Genomic DNA, 17,903 nt, shown 5'->3' with positions numbered 1-17,903 from the left:
AATACTGCAGTTAATTTAAGAGCCAGCCAATTTACTCAAGTCTGGAAACAGCAGTAGCAAACAAATGGCAAAGCATAGTAAAGAACAATTTTAAAAACAATTTTCCAGGAGAGATTTAGTTAACAATCCACTGACTGCACTGGATTTCTCATTAGTATCGAGCTGAATCTTATGATGGTTCATTCTCCCCATGAGAACAATACTTACATGTTACCAATTAGCTATTCTTTAGTGAAAGAGAGTTTTTCAGCATTACATTGGGACACATATGTGCTCTGTAAAAATATGGGATGTGTAGCACACGGTAAACAGAAAGTAATGATCTTAAACAGGCCAAACCCTTGAATTCATCACTAATAAATGTCCCTATGCATTCAGCGGTACTGGCTGCTGGGAGCCTGTTTTCTTCAAGTACTTCAAACACTAAAATCCAGGAACATTTATTATTTTAATCCATTACAGGCAGTGGTTGATTTAACTTTATTGGTTGTGGTGGTGGTAGTAGTTATAGTAGGGGTAAAGCTATGTTCTTTTACACATCATTTCAAAAGGGCTTAATTATATTTTATAGCTCAGGCCAGGAATCCTGCTTGTTTTGTGTCTAACAAGGTTCAAATGGAGTTCAGGTCAGTGATGAATCAGAAGAGAAGTCAAAGATGGTTATCTATTTGAAATGAGCTCATCTCCCTCAAAGAATAACTGGGCAGGTACATCATGTTCATTACACTACTGCATACTAAATAACTGAAAAATCTCAATTCACTTGGTGATTTGGTAATTCTGCATTTTGTGATGCCTGATCACAGAGGGCATATTAAAGTTTAGATAAAAAAGGAAGATCCAAAGGGATTTTAATTATTGGTCAAGGCTGTCTTGGGAGTACGATAATTTAGAATATAATTGTAAAGCTCCATATTCCCTTATGTTATTCCAATTAGGTGGAGAAAAATGCACAATATAAACCACGAAAATAGTGCTCATATTGCATCTGTGAGTCCAGCTTTCAAAAGTGAGTGGTATATTGATATGAGTAGTACCTGGTTCTTTTATCATAAACATTTTTAGATACCACCAGGTTTCAGAAAAGCAGCTAAACATTCTTACTCCAGCTCTACAGATGGACATGGGGATGTTCTTCAATTAAGAAAAAGATCTATGCATTTTCACATTTTAATTTTAGGTGGCTGGTTGAAAACTTTGGCTTATTATCAGGAGATAGCTGGTACCTAAAAATGTCACTGATCTTTAAAGTTGTAGATACTTAGCACAACTGAAAAATCAGACACTGAATGGTTGCCCAGCAAATGAAGCATTACAAAACACTGGACGCCACTCAAAATGTATCCAATATAATCACCACAAAGTTGATTTAGAGTTACAACTTTGATGTCTTGCTTCTCTGGCTCTACACTGGATTCAGTGAATTTTAACTGCTTTAGTAAACTAAATCATCCATGAAATAGAGGGTAACTTTTCTTTATAAATAAACCATCCTGAAGGTAGTGTCTGGCAGCAGCTGAGCTCTATTTGGGCCTCTCTAACCCAGTCAATTATGCTTGTGGAAGTTCAAGGCTTGACAGGTACACCCAGGTCAATGAACCAAACAGGTTTCCCTGCACTCTTGGAATGTGGCTCCTGAGGATCAAGGACAGTCCAGGTCCAGGAGTATTCCAGTCTTCTCCCTTCAATCCTTCCTCATTTGTATACTTCTCTGTATTCTCATTTGTGCCAGCACGGTCATTAAAGCGTACCTGTGTCCAGTGAGCCAACTGAAGGACTTAATCTTGTTGCAAACTTCTTTAGTATTGGGTTAGTTTTCAGAGAAATGAGTGCCCTGACTCAACCCACTGATCAGCTACCTAAGTAACTGAGCTAGCACAAGGCAGTGTGTGGAAATGTGTGGCTACAGTAACCTGAATTTCCTATGAAATTGCACCATTTGTCTGAGCACCAAGCTAGTGACTCCATCCCATAAAAATATTCTTGACATGGAAAAAGAAGAAACATGTCAGTATAGCAACAATTTAAACAGCTTAAGTAATTGGTCCCTACGACTGGAAATATTATCTAACCTCTGTGTCCTATACCTCACACTGAAAAATGAAGATTGAACCAGAAGAACATCACAGAAAGCATAAAATTCATAAAGAAAACATCCAGCTTTCACAGTTATATCTATTGTCTCATGAATTTAAACAGTCTGTTAAACTGACTTCCATGTAAATACTGTATCACCTACTACTACCACATACACGCTGGGATCCCACTATCAAAAGAAATCCCAGTCGCAAAAAATATGTAATTAATTTCACAATAAAAACTGAAGAGATTAAAAACCCAACCATATTTGTTCTGAATCAAATTCAATCTGAAATATTTTTAAAGCTGAGTTACTCAGATAGCAAATGCAAGTCTACAAAATTAGTGCTTGAACAAACAACCTTCAAGGAACTTTTAATTCTTTTTTTTACTCTCTGAAGTTAACGTGCTAGTTCATCAGTAGCAATTCTGAACCCTATTACAAAGTATCAGTAGGGAATCTGACCAGGATTAATAGTGGTACTCAGTCCTGGGATTAGATGGTGTCCTGTTTCATGGATTTTAGGCCATCTGTTCTTCCCTCCTACATTATACTCCTGCAGAACTATAAACGCACCTCCACCTCAGGGACTATAGAAGGGAATTAGAATTCTTCTGCTTTTCATTATCACAAGATTCAGTAACTCATTTCATTGTCAGGATAATCCCCTTTTACTCTTTCTTTTGCGCTTGCAGGATATGCCAAAATGACAAATAAAATCCCAGATGTTAGAGACCTGATGAGGTCTCCACCTTTCCTTGAGTGTTGGGTTTAAGCTACTTGGGACATGGTGTCAAATCTGACAGGACCCTGATGCCCACACCCAATATTCATTAAGGTTTGTTAGTGATTTGTATAGCTGTCTACAAGCTGTACTTCCACCTCAGTCCTCAGTGGCCATTTAAATATTTAGTTTGTCCTCTGGCTTTTACTGACAGAGAATTAATTTCCTATTGTTCAAGTGTTGGAAAGAGTTTATATTTCTTTCTAAAAGTAACAAACGTCTTCTGGGTGTTGTAAATGGCTTGTTACTGCTGCATATTATTTTAGGTAGTCATATCTAATTTAAAGTTTTATTTCCCCACGGGCTAACTTGCATATCTGCAGCATCCAAAGGCTATGACAACGCCTTAGCGGAGTTTTCTCAAGGGAGTTAGTTAACTCCAAATTGAAGTTTGGTCTTTGCGCTATACTAATTCATATCTGCATTTAATTTCTACAAGTTCTGTAAAGTATCTCAAGTATGTAATTATTTTCAGGTTTAGTAAAAATACTTGCAATTATCATAGGCTCAACTAGTGTTTATTTTTTCCCCCTTATTTATATGCTAAAGTAATCATCTCTACATATGGGACAAAGGGCTGGGGAATTCTGTGTATGATCTTTGGAATATTTTATGTCCGTAACTCTCTCAGTTCAGACACCGACCAGCACGACTTCCCTCCCGTGTCCAGCCAGAGTAAAATAAGGCTCCACTGAGAGGCTACAGGCTTCTTGCTGTCTTTCACTTTGGGGAAAGAATGGTCCTCAACTTCTCTTCATTTATCTGCTCTTTTGGCAGGTAGGTAGTGCTAATTTCAACTACAAACCTACACTAACTGAAAGCCATATGTTTAGAATTGCATTCTATTTTCTAGTATTTCTTGCTAAAACTTACTTCAGTTCTAATGCCCTGTGACAGTTAAGGAGTGAGTCACACACCTCAAGCACGATACCAAGCGACCTCAGATCTGACTGGGTACATGGGACTCCAGCTCTTAGCATTTATGGAAGATGCCACGTACTTCAGAGGACAAAAATCACTGAACCAGGTCTAACAGCAGTTCTTGGAGTTGGGGTTTTCATCAACAGTACAAATAAGCTGCCAAGCTAAGTGTTTGGTTTTCAAAAAAATGGGTACAAGTTTTAACTTGTAACTCCAAGCCACAAAATACAAAATGACTAGAGATAATTGTTTTATTGAACATCAGTATGATGAAGTCTTACCCTTAAGGGCATCGGGAAAACTATCATGGTAGCCTCTTTTAAAGTAAATTTTTTTTTTTGAAAAGGGATTTTGTTTTGTTTTATTACTTTTTCTTTTTGTGCCAGTACACTGCAATACAGTCTATAACAGTATTATTTTACTAAAACCAAAATAGTGAGTATTTAAACATGAGTACAGAGGGAAGCATAAGTATTCTAATAGAAATAGTAACCATGTTGTTATAAGTAACTGTTGTACTAAAACCTGAAAAATGTCCAAAAGATGAAGTCCCTTGACACACTAAAGGTTTGGGGTTTACAGCAGCGCAGCAGTATATATAGAAATAGAGGTGTTTTAGTTTGATCCAACTGCAATGTGAGTGTTCAACACTTATAATTAATTTTGTTAGAAGTGAAATCATTCAACTAATTGGCCGGGCTGTTTCTCAGAAGCTAAAAATTTTTAGTTTCGTAAGAATTTAAGAAGAAAAATAAAACTAGAACGCCTTTCGTTTCCATGATTAAACCAGTAAAGTCTAGAGGGAAAACTGATAATTAAAAAAACAAAGTTGGATAGCAAGCTTTCTTCTTAATTTCAGCTGAAAAGAAATGAAAGCAATACACAAGGTCATGCACTTTTATTTCCCCCCTATAAGGGAGGGAAAATGCCGACAATATATATTCTTGCAAGGCTTTTTTTGCTCAGTAATTCCTAGCAAATAGGATTCCTTAAAAAACAACTTCATCTCCTGCATGAAAACTCATCTGGAGAAGGGGTCGTTTACACTGTTTATAAAACTCTGCCACATAAAACGTGTAAAAAACCATATTTCACTAAAAATAGCTTGCGTAAGTAAGGGATTAGAGTAGTTTCTACTGCTATAATTGTTCCTTTGTAGTTTTTTTCCATGATGTTTTTGAATAGTGTTTTTAACTATGTTTATTAAAGTCAGCACATCAAAAAGGATCAAAGAGTAAGCTAGTGAGAACCAAAGAAACCCCAAGCGTATTGTGTTGTCTCACTGGGGAGTTATGCAGATTCAAGTAAACAAGTGCAAATTGTTGAGGTTTTAATGAAAATTTTCTACAATTATTGTATCTGAAGTCATTCTATATAATAACATCTGTACAGCAGATGGCCATACTGTACAAAAGGCAAGCAATGCTCCTTTTTCTTCCTCTGTTTTAACAGTACATCTGAGATGACTACTTTTGTCATTGCGCTTAGCTTGGTTCAGCAAATAATTCGTAAAATGCAGCTGCTGCAGATGGTCACAATAGTTATTCGACTGTAAAATCAAAGACACAGGGAAGTACTCATGTATTAGTTTCATTCTATTAAAAAAACCTGATGTTAACCCTGTTCAGCTCAGAAGGTGTATCTATAAAACCTTTTATGAAAAGAACAGTAGTGAAGACTGAGATATTTAAATGCTCCTTCCTCTCAAGACACAGCTAAAATATTTTAAGAATTGGGTTAGCTTGCATAATTTCTTTGCAATAATAAAACAAATCTAGTTAGCAACTGTGGTATTCTTCTAAAAGATTTTTAACATAAGATTATAATATCATTTCCCCCACAATGAGTATTCTATCTTCTCTCCTGAAATAGCAATTTCCACCTTGGTTTCAGCACTTTAAATTGAGATCAACAACTGTAAAATAAAAAAAAATCCAAGCAATTTCTTAAAAATTTTTTTGACAATTTCTATCAGTTTTGTGAAAGTATGTCTTCTGCTCTAATTAGAACTTAATTTATTGCACCATAACAGTATGCAAAACCTCATGCAGATGTACTTTTCTTTTTATAAAGTAGAGATAAAGCATTTTTAACTGGAAAAAAAAAAGTGAAAAGCGTCTGTTGATGTCTACTAATTTTCTGGTTATGGAAGTTCTTTATACAGAGTAACTAATGTCCATTTTCATTAGATTTGACATCAGTATTGCTGCACTTCACAATGCCTGCCAGACTATGACCATACTGAAGATTCATGTATGGCTTATACCGTGTAAAATAAAGATTGATTTCCTCAGACTGCCAGAAGAATTAAGAAAGAGAACTTCATAGCTGAAAATGTTTCTGAAGCTTAACATGCAAGGCAAGGTACGTCCTCCTTTTGGGAGGATGAAAACCTCCAGGGTAAGTGAAACACAGTGTGAGTTTGCCAAATTGCTTTATAGAACAGTGAGGGAACAGCCCGGCTTTGATGTATGGAATCATGATGTGGACACCATAATGTACCATGGGACAGATAATGCACAAATGATCGAGGGGAACCCATGGAAGGGAAGAGGATTATGACACAGAAACAAAACTAAAACTATTTAAAGCACATTATAAAGGCTTTTACTCAGCTGCAGTGCCTTCTGTGCTAGAGTTGTGATCCGAGTGGAAAAACGTGGGAACACAGGCACTGCTCCTGCCTGCACTGCTGTTTATTAATCGATAAATCAAAAGTTTCTGGCCCCGGCTCTTTCACGGGTTTTCATGTCCTATGAACCTTAAACTTTTCATTTTTAACTTTTAAAACAATAAAGAAGAACTGGAACTTGCTGGCCTGAGGAAAAATATTTCTGATGAAAAAGAAATAAATCACCACCTCAGCTGGCCAACAACTTGTTCCTCTCAGCTAGAGACTGTTCTACCTCTCAAGCTACTCTCCCAACTACCTACATCTGGCTCATCTCCACACCATGGAAATACACCATCTTATTAATTTTATTGAAATGCTAATAAAACAATTTACAATGACACTCAAAATATCTCAATTTTAAATGAGTCTCTGGTATCTGGTTAATTGTACCCGAGGCTTTAAGTTTCCTTGCAGTGCTTCAGTAATGAGGCCAGAGTGCCTGTTTTCCCTGTATGACTCTCAGGTGTGCAGAGGAAACATGTAAAAATTGAAAACTTCATAAATCTGGAGGAGAATAACAGCATGACCCAATATTTATATAGTAGCACCTGTCAGGGCTCTGAACAATTATTTTTACATTTTTTAAAGACAGAAACAAAGGTCCTAACAAGAAAATCTAGTTACAGAGTGAAAACTGTCAAAATTTTGCCCTTTGAATTATGTGCTAAATTACTGGAATACCAGAGGAGTGGTTCTCATAACCACTATTTCAGCCAGAATTCCATCAATAAATTAGTAATTACAAGCTAGGGGATATTAACTACAGAATTAATCATTCTTGGGTGCTCCCTCACAGAAAGGAAAACTTGGGTAATAGAGTCTATCAGGGATTTGCTATTTTCTTGTGTTGTGGATTTATGATGCTGGCTGGAGCAGCTCCCTGCAATGCCCCACACTTTGAAATGGTCACTAGACCACCACTCACACAAACCAGTAGCTCTTCCAGCTTTAAAAAAAAGTCTTACCTGCAGTTTTATGTCCACTTTTAATATTCAGGCTTCCACTGAGGTTTGAGAAAGATACTAACAAACAAGGTTTACTGGGGTGTGGGATGGTTTCCATCAAAACAACCATTTGAACGGTGTGAATGGAAATTTTCTGGAAGCAGGAAAGGGCTTGCCACAAGTTTTCTTGCATTGAAGCCTTTTGCACAGTGCTGGTGTGGGCTGCAGGTAGAAAGTCCTTTGTACTGGGGTGTCTGGATATCAAAGTGATGTCCTCATCTGGAATAATGCCAGCTGATGAAGCAGCCTCCTTCCTGGACACATCTTCATTTGTGGTTATGATTTTCTTCAAGAACTGGTTTATTTGGTCAAATCTGGCAAAACTGAGATTTGCTTTCAAAGGTTTTGATATGTCCACATTTATGTCAGCTGTAGGGGAGAATTGGAGAAAGAAATGTGACAAGCTATAGTGCAATTATTCAAGCTGTGTGCAAATACGAGCATTGAGTGGAAACAGCTTTTCCATCATGTTTCCACTATATTTCATTACAAGGACTGAATCAATGTTAAAACATAACAAAACAGTATTTTTAGCAATAAATTGGAATTAAAATATAATTAAAAATACTATAAGCAACCATCACTATGTACAGTTTTAAAGGAAGAAACATGACACAAAGTGGATTTTATCTCATCTCTTCCCAGGGATCACCACAGCTATCTGAAAGACACTCTCTTTATTTGAGTGTGTAGGAGGGGAGATACATTAGTTCTTTTGTGTCAGAATAAAAATATACTTCACATTCTCTTGAGTTTTATATCCAGAAGAACTATTTGACTAAACTCCAAAGCCAACAGTGAACATTTTCAACACATTTAAATGAGTGAATAACATGTGTATTGTGTTGTTTCCTACACAGTTCATATGCAGCAGTCTTCAAAGCATTTTCAAGATGAAATGTGAAATAAAAAGCAAATACAAAAACTGAGGTATGTTTAGATTTCTTCATTTTCCAGGTAGATGGGAATAATTAATTGCTTTAAAATTTTTAAAAAAGTCATTATTATTTTTGAAATGTTTTCCATCTCCTCACCAAAAAGGATTTTGGTATTTCTCAGAATACTAAAAGACTCACAGAATTTTTAGGAACCACAATTAATATGAACAACATTATTAATAGTGATATCTTGGTAGCTGAGATGTAGGAATCACCAACATTATTTCACAGGTAGGAAGAAGGATTTTATGAAGGCTGAAACTTTCTTCTGTGCTGCAGCATCAGTACGTAACAATTCCTTACAGAATCCAACTTTTAACATAGTTTTTAAGATTTTTCATTTCAAATTCAGTTTTTGACCAGTAATGAGACAGCTACTCTGGTTATGGGGAAAAGGGCTTTTCCCTTTGCTGTTTGACTGCCACTGCCCCAACCCCATGAACCAAAAGTGATTAAAATTCAGTGCATAAAATAGTTGAAATGTTCAAACAGCACTACTTAGTTTCGAGTTTCATTATAAATATATACAGGAAACACTGTCTGTTGAAAGTTTTACACAGATTAATGAATATTTCATAGAAACTAGTTTCAAGCTGTCCAGGATCACATCTTACTCTTAACATTGATGCAAACTAATGAGCTTGATTCTTCCATTCTTTAGATAAATTTTTACACCAAGAGTAAAGAGCTGTAGGGGCAGAGTTTCAGAGTTGCTGTTAAGAACAGGTTTATATTGACTTCAGAGACTCACAGGCATGTGGAAAAGTACTTTTCTGATCCCCTCCCCCCAAAAATATCTGGCACATTTTCTACGAAGATAAGACAAATTTATTAATGGCTGCGTAAGATCTGTCATAGCTGAACTTAAAAAACCAAAACAATCTTAGAAAAATGTCTGCACTATTCCACAAGCTACAGACAACTGAAATTTAAGACTAAAATGTTATTTTTAACTTAGAACTTTAATTACTGATTGTCTGAAAACGCTTTCTCTTGCACTGAAAGCCTTCCACACTAAACTAGGAACTGGCAAAACACTAGGTAATATGTGGGTCTAGCAGGAAGGCAAGTACCAAAGCTAGAAAGCTGGGCATTAGAAGAAAATAGGATTGGAGAGGGTTGTTAAACACTGGAATTGGCTGCCCAGGAAGGTGATGGAGTCAGGATCCCTGGAAGTGTTCAAGAAGCAACGGGACATGGCACTTAGTCAGGGTCTGGTTGACACGGTGTTGATCAAAGGTTGGACTCCGCGATCTCAGAGGTCTTTTTTCAACCTCAATGATTCTCTGCCGATTTTTAGGCATTCAAAACCACACAACACCAACTTGGAAGATTTTCCAAAATCCTTATATATTGACATTTTAATTGAAATCATGGGAAGAAAAATGTCATAATACTTTGGATAAACTCCCTACCCTCTTGGCACTTGGAATATCCCAAGATTTGTCCGCCTTCTATGCAGACATCAGCGGACATCTCCTTCCTTTGAGAAAGGAGTTAGGAATAAAGTAGAGATCCATGTGACATTATGACATTAATTTATTTACAACAGTCAAATGGAGAGTTTTTAAAATAAAATGTTAAAAAAACCCAACCAAACAACTGCCTTATAAATTTAAATTTCTCCCTTAGTACTGTATTTAATAAAGGAGTAAAATAAACAGATGTTACTTATTGCTTTTGCTAAATAAATTAAGTTTCTGAGGTAGTAAAGGAGGACCCTTATTCCTTGGTACGGCAACTTTTAAATCTAATTGCTTTATCTTATACAAATCTGATTGCCAGCACTTTCCTATAGTAATATATCCCAGAAGGGGGAAAAAACCCAAGAAACCTCCCTGATGCCCAAAAACTTCTTAGACCTAAGTTGACTCAACAGATGTCAAGGGCTTAACCCAAAGCTTAACACATCCAAAAACTGAGTGTGAAGGATGGAAAAGGAGATGAACACAAAGGGAGAAGCTCCTTTTGGGGCTTCCTTTGGCCAGGGCAGAGAAGACACAGGGTGCTGGTGCAGCTCAGTGCTGGAACATGCTCAGCGCTTGGGCCTGTGCTTTTATCACTGCTCTTGGCCACTCATCCAAGAAGGCAATAAAAAAATGGCCACTAGGACACCAGAGAAACGCAAATGACTTCCCTCTTTTCTGTTTGGAAACCATGCATGTCACACAGAAAAATGCTGTCATGACTGATAACTTGACAAAGTTTTGTATGAAATTATTATTATCCAGTAAATCAGCCCTGACAGAATGTGGTGGCAGCCAGAAGCATAATTGCAGAAAATGTGACTTTGGAACCTTCACTGGAAATATTTTAACTATCTCATAATGATATAGGTTATTTGTACAACTGGTTAAAGATTATGTAAAGAGATTCTTTGGTATTTTAAGTAAAACATTCAAAAAGAAAAGAAAAAACGCAATTGAGCAATCTTTAGTCTTTGACCTCTTTTATACATTATCCTTAGCAATGTAAGAGAAACTTTAACATTCCTCCTAAGGAAAATATATTTAAGTGATGGACAGAACAATGAAAACTGATGAAACATGAAGAGCTATTTATAGGAGTTGATTAAGATAGATATTCAGCTGCCTCACCAGACAATCAAAATGCACTAAAAAGAGCTTTAAAATCTATGGGTCACACAGATTCAACTGGAATAAAATTTTTGCGGTGCAAAATCCAAGTGTAACAGTTTTTTTAGATTATTTTAAACACCTTGGGAAGAACAGCACATAACACTATGTAGATTCTATACCCATAGGAAAACACAGGCTTCCTGTAACTCCACTAACTCTTTGAATTCCCCAGAATTACATCAGAATCAACACAGAGCAAAAGGCAGTTCAAAGTCATCTTAACGCCTCCATTACATCAGCTTCTCCTTTGCCTATTAGTGACTGGCTACCAAAATTATAACCCATGCATTCTTTAGATTTAAGATGTATTAGCAACAACTTATTTTGCCAGGTGTTATTTATTTCCAGCAAATAAAAGTGAAAAAAAATTACTGTGCTTGCAAATCGAGTGCATTCAAGAGAGGTATTTCTGTTATGCTTAAAGTAAACGGAACTACTTGGTATCAAAGCAATTTTTGATTACAGTATAGCATTTGAGTTTGAATTGTTCTTTCTCTTCCTCAATTTCTTCACTACTTCTCTTTAGATTACCCAGTAAATCCATGTATTTCAATTATTAGTTTCTAAACCATGTATTTCAATTATTAGTTTCTAATCAGCCTTCACAACTTTCTGAACAGCAGCTAGGAAACAGAATGATGAAATAACTAGCGAGTTAAAAGGAGATTAGATAAATATAAATAAATTACACTTATTATATGCTCCCACCACACCAGGAGATGACTTAACAGTGGAGGAAAAAGAAACACTTTGGAATAATGAAATCAGAGAGGGAATTCAGGTCCCAGAGGCGATTCTACAGAGTTTTATGTTAATGTACACCTTGTGGGGGACCAAAAATCAACTGGAATAGTTTCCTGAAAACCGTTTCCAGCTATTTTCTCATTTTAAAAGTTCCAACTTCACTTGACCCATTAGTCATCATATTACTTACATTTATTATGTATTTTGAAATCTATTACAAAAAACCCAATGGATTCAATATGGCCTGTTTGAACTAAATCATAACAACTATAAAAGGAAACCTATGAGCAGCATTCTGAAATTTCTGTCTGAAGCAATTTCTTTCTTTGTCATTTTATTACTTAGAGCTTCAGATAAAAAAAATGCAGGGTTATAAGTATTTTATTATTGTTCTCCATAACATTCAAATTTGTATTGGGAAGATATAATTTTCAACTGTGAATAATGATATTACTCAAAAGGACTTTTTCTTTGGAGGGCTAAGGATGTATAAGCAACACAAAAATAACAAAAGCTCCTAACATGGTTGCTCCAGGTAAATTACAGCTTACTGGAGCTGGAAGCTTCAGTGGACTTATTCTAATATATGCCATAAGTTAATGTACAAAATGTTACTACTTCTATGACTTAAAAACTACCATAATATTTTCTTAATCTTAGATACCAGAAAGTAAACGCCATGAAAATTGGTCAAAAGCTGAATATGGACAGGCTGGATCAATGGGCCAAGTCTATGAGGTTCAATAAGGTGAAATGTGAGTCCTGCACTTGTGTCACAACAATCCCATACAGCCTGACAGGCTGGGGGAAAGGTGTCTGGAAAGCTGCTTCTTGGAAAAGGACTCGTGGGTGCTGGCTGACAGGAGGTGAACATGAGCCAGTGTCCCCGGGTGGCCAAGAAGGCCAATGGCATCCTGGTATGTATCACCAACAGTGTGGACAGCGGGACCAGAGCAGAAACTGTCCCCAGTACTGGGCACTGGTGAGGCCACGTCTCAAGTGCTGTGTCCAGTTCTGGGCCCCTCACTAGACAAAGGACATTGAGGGTCTGCAGAGTGTCCAGAGAAGGGCAATGAAGGTCTGGAGAGTAAATCTTATGAACAGCAGCTGAGGGAGCTGGAGTTGCTTAACCTGGAGAAAAGGAGGCTCAAGGGGGACCTTACTGGTCTCTACAAATTCCTGAAAGGAGACTGGAGCCAGATGGGGAGTGGCCTCTTCTACCAGGCAACCAGTGACAGGACAAGAGGAAATGGCATCAAACTGTGCCAGTGGAAATCCAGTTCAGGAAGAATTTTTTTACTGAAAGGGTGGTCAGGCATCAAAATGGGTTGCCCAGAGTCACCATCCCTTGAAGTATTCAAGAAATGACTGGACATGGCACTTAGTGCTATGATTTAGTTGCCATGGCAGTGCTAGGTCAAAGGTTGGACTTGATGATCTTGGAGGTCTTTGCCAACCTTAATGATTCTATAATTTATAAGACTGGGATCTTTTCAAAGACCAAGAAATGTTGAAATGTGAGAGAGAAAAATAAGCCATTTTCTAAGAACTGATTTCCATAACCCTTATTCAGCAGTGGATCTTTTACTTCTCACAGCTAAAATAGAAAAGCCCAGGTCTTTCTCCTTGAGGTTAGACATGGATCTTATTCTCCCCTTCCCCAAGTAGGCTGTGAAATATTAAACTTCTTAATATACAGTACTTCTCTAGAAAAAAAATCTACTATTTATCCTAAACTCTTAACATGATTTAATTTCCTAGTCCTAAACAGGAGAGGAGCAGATGATGGCATGAAACATTTAACCAACAGTGACATTCTTTCTCCCTTAGCCACCCATCCTGATGTAGGAACTTTAAACAGGAAATATGAGGAAGGTAAAGGTAATCCTGAGCCCTGATTCTGATTTGGAGTCAGGGTGGCCCTTCAGCAAACGGGTAATGGCTGAATTGCAAAAATTAAATTTATAAAAATAGGAAAGAGACATGTAAAGGAAAGACCAGTTGTACTGTTCTCAATTGCCTGGTCAAGCATCAAAAGAGACACAAATTAAGAGAAATTGAAAAGCAAGAAGAATCCCAACTAATTGTTTTTATCCTCTAATTCATCATTCCCAATTTGGATCAAGGGAAAACGAGGAAGAAACTTGAGACAAGGCTTCAGAGGCCATCTGCAGTCCATCTTGCATTTTGCTTCTGTGAGACAGATGCCAGTTAGTCTAGAAGAGACTGGTAGTCACTGCTCAGTATTCCTACCCGCTGCTGTCTGTGTGCTGCAGCCCCACAGAAAGTGCTCTCTAAGGCCAATTTTGCAAACTGGAGCCTTCAGGGAGCTCAAACACGCTGAGCCGTGCTGGGTGCTCCCCAGCACGAACAACCACTTCTTCCATGACCTGGTGTGTCACTGACATGATGTGACGGTGACACTTAGACATTAACAGCTCCAGCTTTGGGACCTCAGACAAGGCTCAGAGTGATGCAATTCTCTTAATTTTTTAAAACTGTCACAAGTAAATCAAGATAGATTGTTGCAGGTCAAGAAGCCCAAAGATGCCATTAATAAACAATGGAGGGTTACTGCTATTCAGTAGATGATGACTGAAATTAAGCAACTGTGCAGCTACCAAATACAGCTCAATGCCATACAGAAGTGTGCCAAGGGCTGGGTGGTGAGGCCAAAACTCATAATGGGGGCATCGGGAGGCACTTCCATGAAAGGAAAACCCAGGCTAAGGGAAACATTAACTCTCTCAACAGAGAGTCAGGGAAGATGAAGCACAATACAGTGAGACGAAATAAATTGTTCCAGGTCATGGAGCACGTTTGTGGAAAAGAAAAGAACCCGTAAATACTCTCTATTTTCTGCTTAGCTGCTGAATAATACATCTATATTAAGACACACATGGGATGAAAAAAAACCCCAAAACAACAAAGATTTCAGAAAATGGAGCAAATGTTTGAAATAAGTGTTAAAAGAATGTCAATACACTGAAAATATTATAAGAAAATATTTTTCAACTCATCCTTGTGGCTCCAGTGCACAGTTTTCATTTCCTGTACTTAGGCATATACAAAACTAAATTTAAAGTAAGTGTTGCAGACACTGTTTTTAGAAAGTTACTTTGATGATTTTACTCATTATTACACTGATATTACAGACAATAGATGTATCAAGTCCAAAGCAATACCTACATGCTGGTACACCTGTTTGGAATATTTCTCTTTGCCCTCTTAATCAAATAAATATAATTTCATGGCTACAGTGTCAGTGCTTTAAAAACTTGTTTGTAAAAGAGCAAAGGGAAAAAAAAGCCCTACTAGAAAGCTCAAAAGTTTTGCAAATGACCCAGAGTTAATTAGAAAAGTCTGCACCCTGGCTAGTTCCCCTTCTCACGTGTCAGCTCTCATTAAATCAAAAAATTCTCCTTTCAAAGTTAACAAACACCATGGTTAACAAAACTGTTAAACTGGGATCAAGTGGGCACATTCCTAGGTTTATATATGATGTCATGCTAAGCAGCCCACAGCTGAACTTGCAAGTAGTATGAATGATTTTTCAATATATTAAGTATCTGATCTAATGCTAATTTTCTCTCTATAGGCTAACTGTGCTGGGAACAGGTGGCCCTGCTTTCAATTACAGAGGGCTAACATGCCAGTGTGAGGCCTGGATTAGTTCACCTTCTCACAGGGAATTTGCCTCGGTTGGGAATGGATTTATTATGGCTTCACACATGGAACGGAGCTCATGTCAGCTGAGGGCAGTGATACATCATATGATTCAAATTAACCTGCTGTGGACTGTTCCGCAGGGCTGATATTGTGTATTAAAATGACGACATTTTTAAAACAGCTTGAAAGAAACCAGGATTGCTGAAGTGCAATGGTTCCAATTTGTTCCAACTAATCTATCACCTGCTGGAGATATTATTCTAGAGGGTTTCTGGTAGCTGCTATTTTCCAGGTTTCTCCAAACCACTGACCTTGGTAATGGATACAATTGTTGCCTCTGCAAACAGTGGGGAAAAAAAAGGCTGGAGAGAGTGCCATGGTGCAGTTCTCATTATTATTTTTTATACTTAAGCCAAGATCCCCTGCTGTGCCACTTGTGGTCCCCAGATCACGTGTGGAGGGCCGGGCATGAAGGAGAAACCCACCAGCTCCCCCGTTCTCACATTATCTTTCAGTGGGACACAACATTTCTTAGTTTATTTGGATATTGTCTTATGCAGAAATTATTTATTAAGCTGAATTATCAAGGACCTCCATTACTTCATGTCTAACCCAATGCCTTCCCAAGAAACTACTTCAGAAAGAGGACTTCACTATAAAGCATCCATAATTTGAGTGTATAAGTATTTAAAGGCAATTTTAATGAAGCTGTACTTCATAAACATGTTCTTGCATCATTTGCATCCCGACAGACTACATCAAAGACAGCTTTTATAGGTAAGGAAGGCGATTTAAAAAAAATCCAGGAGGACTAAAAGGTAAAGACGATAATTTTTCAAAACCTACTATAACAAGATGGTCATATTTGTTCCTCACATAATGAATTATATGTAATGCTGAAGCAATAAACAGTTCACTTTAATGTATTAGACAAAAATTGGATGTACAATCCAGTAACAGACTGAATATAAAAGATAGAGGATCACGTAAAGTGATGTAAATGGAATTTAAAAAATTTTACATAATTAGTTTCTGTAGAAAGAGAACGAATAGTCCTTTAATATGTTGTGGGGTTAAAGTCGAGGTCTGTTCCCACAGGCCTGATGATGAATGCTTATTTCTCCTAGGATCCTATTACCTTAAATCTGGAAGAAATATAGTTTTTCTTTACTTGCCAAAAATGTACAAAATAATCAACTCATGTGGCAAGAAGTGCATTAATGTATCCTGTTATTCTCATTTAATTAGTGGTTTCCAAGTTTAGCTACTTGCTGTAGTTTTTTGATCTCCGAGCTAATATAGACTGACAACCTGGTTTCCTGTGTGGTGAAACCATACGACTTTTCTATGGAACACCATCTACTTATCTACTTCAGCTGACAAACTATTTGCAAGGAGTGCTGGTTTTATCTAACACAGAAAACACTTGCAGATTTTTTTCTGTTAACTGTTCAAAAGTATTTTGCATTACAAAATATAGGCATGTTTGGTTCTTACATTTGAAATTTAACCTCAGCACACCAACAATGTATTTTGAAAGAAAAATGGCATTAAAATTAAACCACTGAACTCTGAACACTTGAAATCGACACAGAAAACTGTATAGTTATCCCAACTGCTACATATTTTTGTTTGCATAGGCACAGCTTTCAAAAATGTGCTTACAGATGATCAACTTTCCAGAACAGTTGATCATCTGTAACCAACAGGCAGCACCTACCAGTATATTCAATACATTTCAGCGATTCACTTACTACAGTTATAAACCACATATACATAAATCACCATGAAACACACTCTATGTCATTAGAAAACAGGTCACTTAGTAGCAGCATTCTTTGCCAGATATTCACCAAAAAAGAACAGCTTTCAAGGCCTGCAACATAACTCCACTACAGCGGTGCCTTTATTTATTCAATTTATTAGCTAAGCTGTCTCCCATTGGTGCCTTTATTTATTTAATTTATTAGCTAAGCTGTCCTCCATCGGTGCCTTTATTTATTCAAATGATTAGCTAAGCTGTCTCCCATCACACATACTGTTTGTTGATCTTGCAAGAGCTCTTGGGAGTTTTGCTGAGGTTCTTGTCCTCAAAGAACAACTGCCAGCTGAGCTAGGATCTGGTGGTGTAACACTTTCTCCAGGCCTGCTGACGGCCAAGCTACCTCACCCTGGAAGAAGCTGTGGTTAGGGGACTTCTTGTCCCACAGGGCAGTTAGTAACTCATTTTCCAGTAGCCTGCTGAGGAGCTGTCAGGCTCTTGTAACTCTCTGCATGTGCTGTTCTGACGCAATCACACGCAGAATGAGCCTTCCATTACTCATCCAATGAAACTTCCATCCCCCAAGGAAGGCTTCTTGGTAAAGGTTAGTTTATTTGAAGAGGATCTCATAGTGGTAACAGCTGAGGTTAGAAAAATCTGCAAGGGATGGTGGAGCTGTTTTGTTGTA

At 37.4% G+C, this 17,903-nt stretch overlaps 1 protein-coding gene across 8 annotated transcripts in view; it reads right to left on the bottom strand.

Moving 5' to 3' along the window:
• VPS13B (vacuolar protein sorting 13 homolog B) overlaps window positions 1–17,903 on the bottom strand; it is a 429,893-nt gene that overhangs the window by 87,170 nt on the left and 324,820 nt on the right. For all 8 annotated transcript variants that reach the window (XM_041470605.1, XM_041470603.1, XM_041470604.1 and 5 more), the window contains one exon: window positions 7,425–7,832. In XM_041470605.1, coding sequence (XP_041326539.1) covers window positions 7,425–7,832 — 408 coding nt within the window. The remainder of the gene's footprint in view (window positions 1–7,424; window positions 7,833–17,903) is intronic.

Source organism: Pyrgilauda ruficollis, unplaced genomic scaffold (genome assembly GCF_017590135.1).
Source record: "Pyrgilauda ruficollis isolate IOZ18807 unplaced genomic scaffold, ASM1759013v1 scaffold25, whole genome shotgun sequence".
NCBI classification, from domain to species: Eukaryota; Metazoa; Chordata; class Aves; order Passeriformes; family Passeridae; genus Pyrgilauda; species Pyrgilauda ruficollis.
This window is presented reverse-complemented; position numbering and strand designations above follow the sequence as displayed.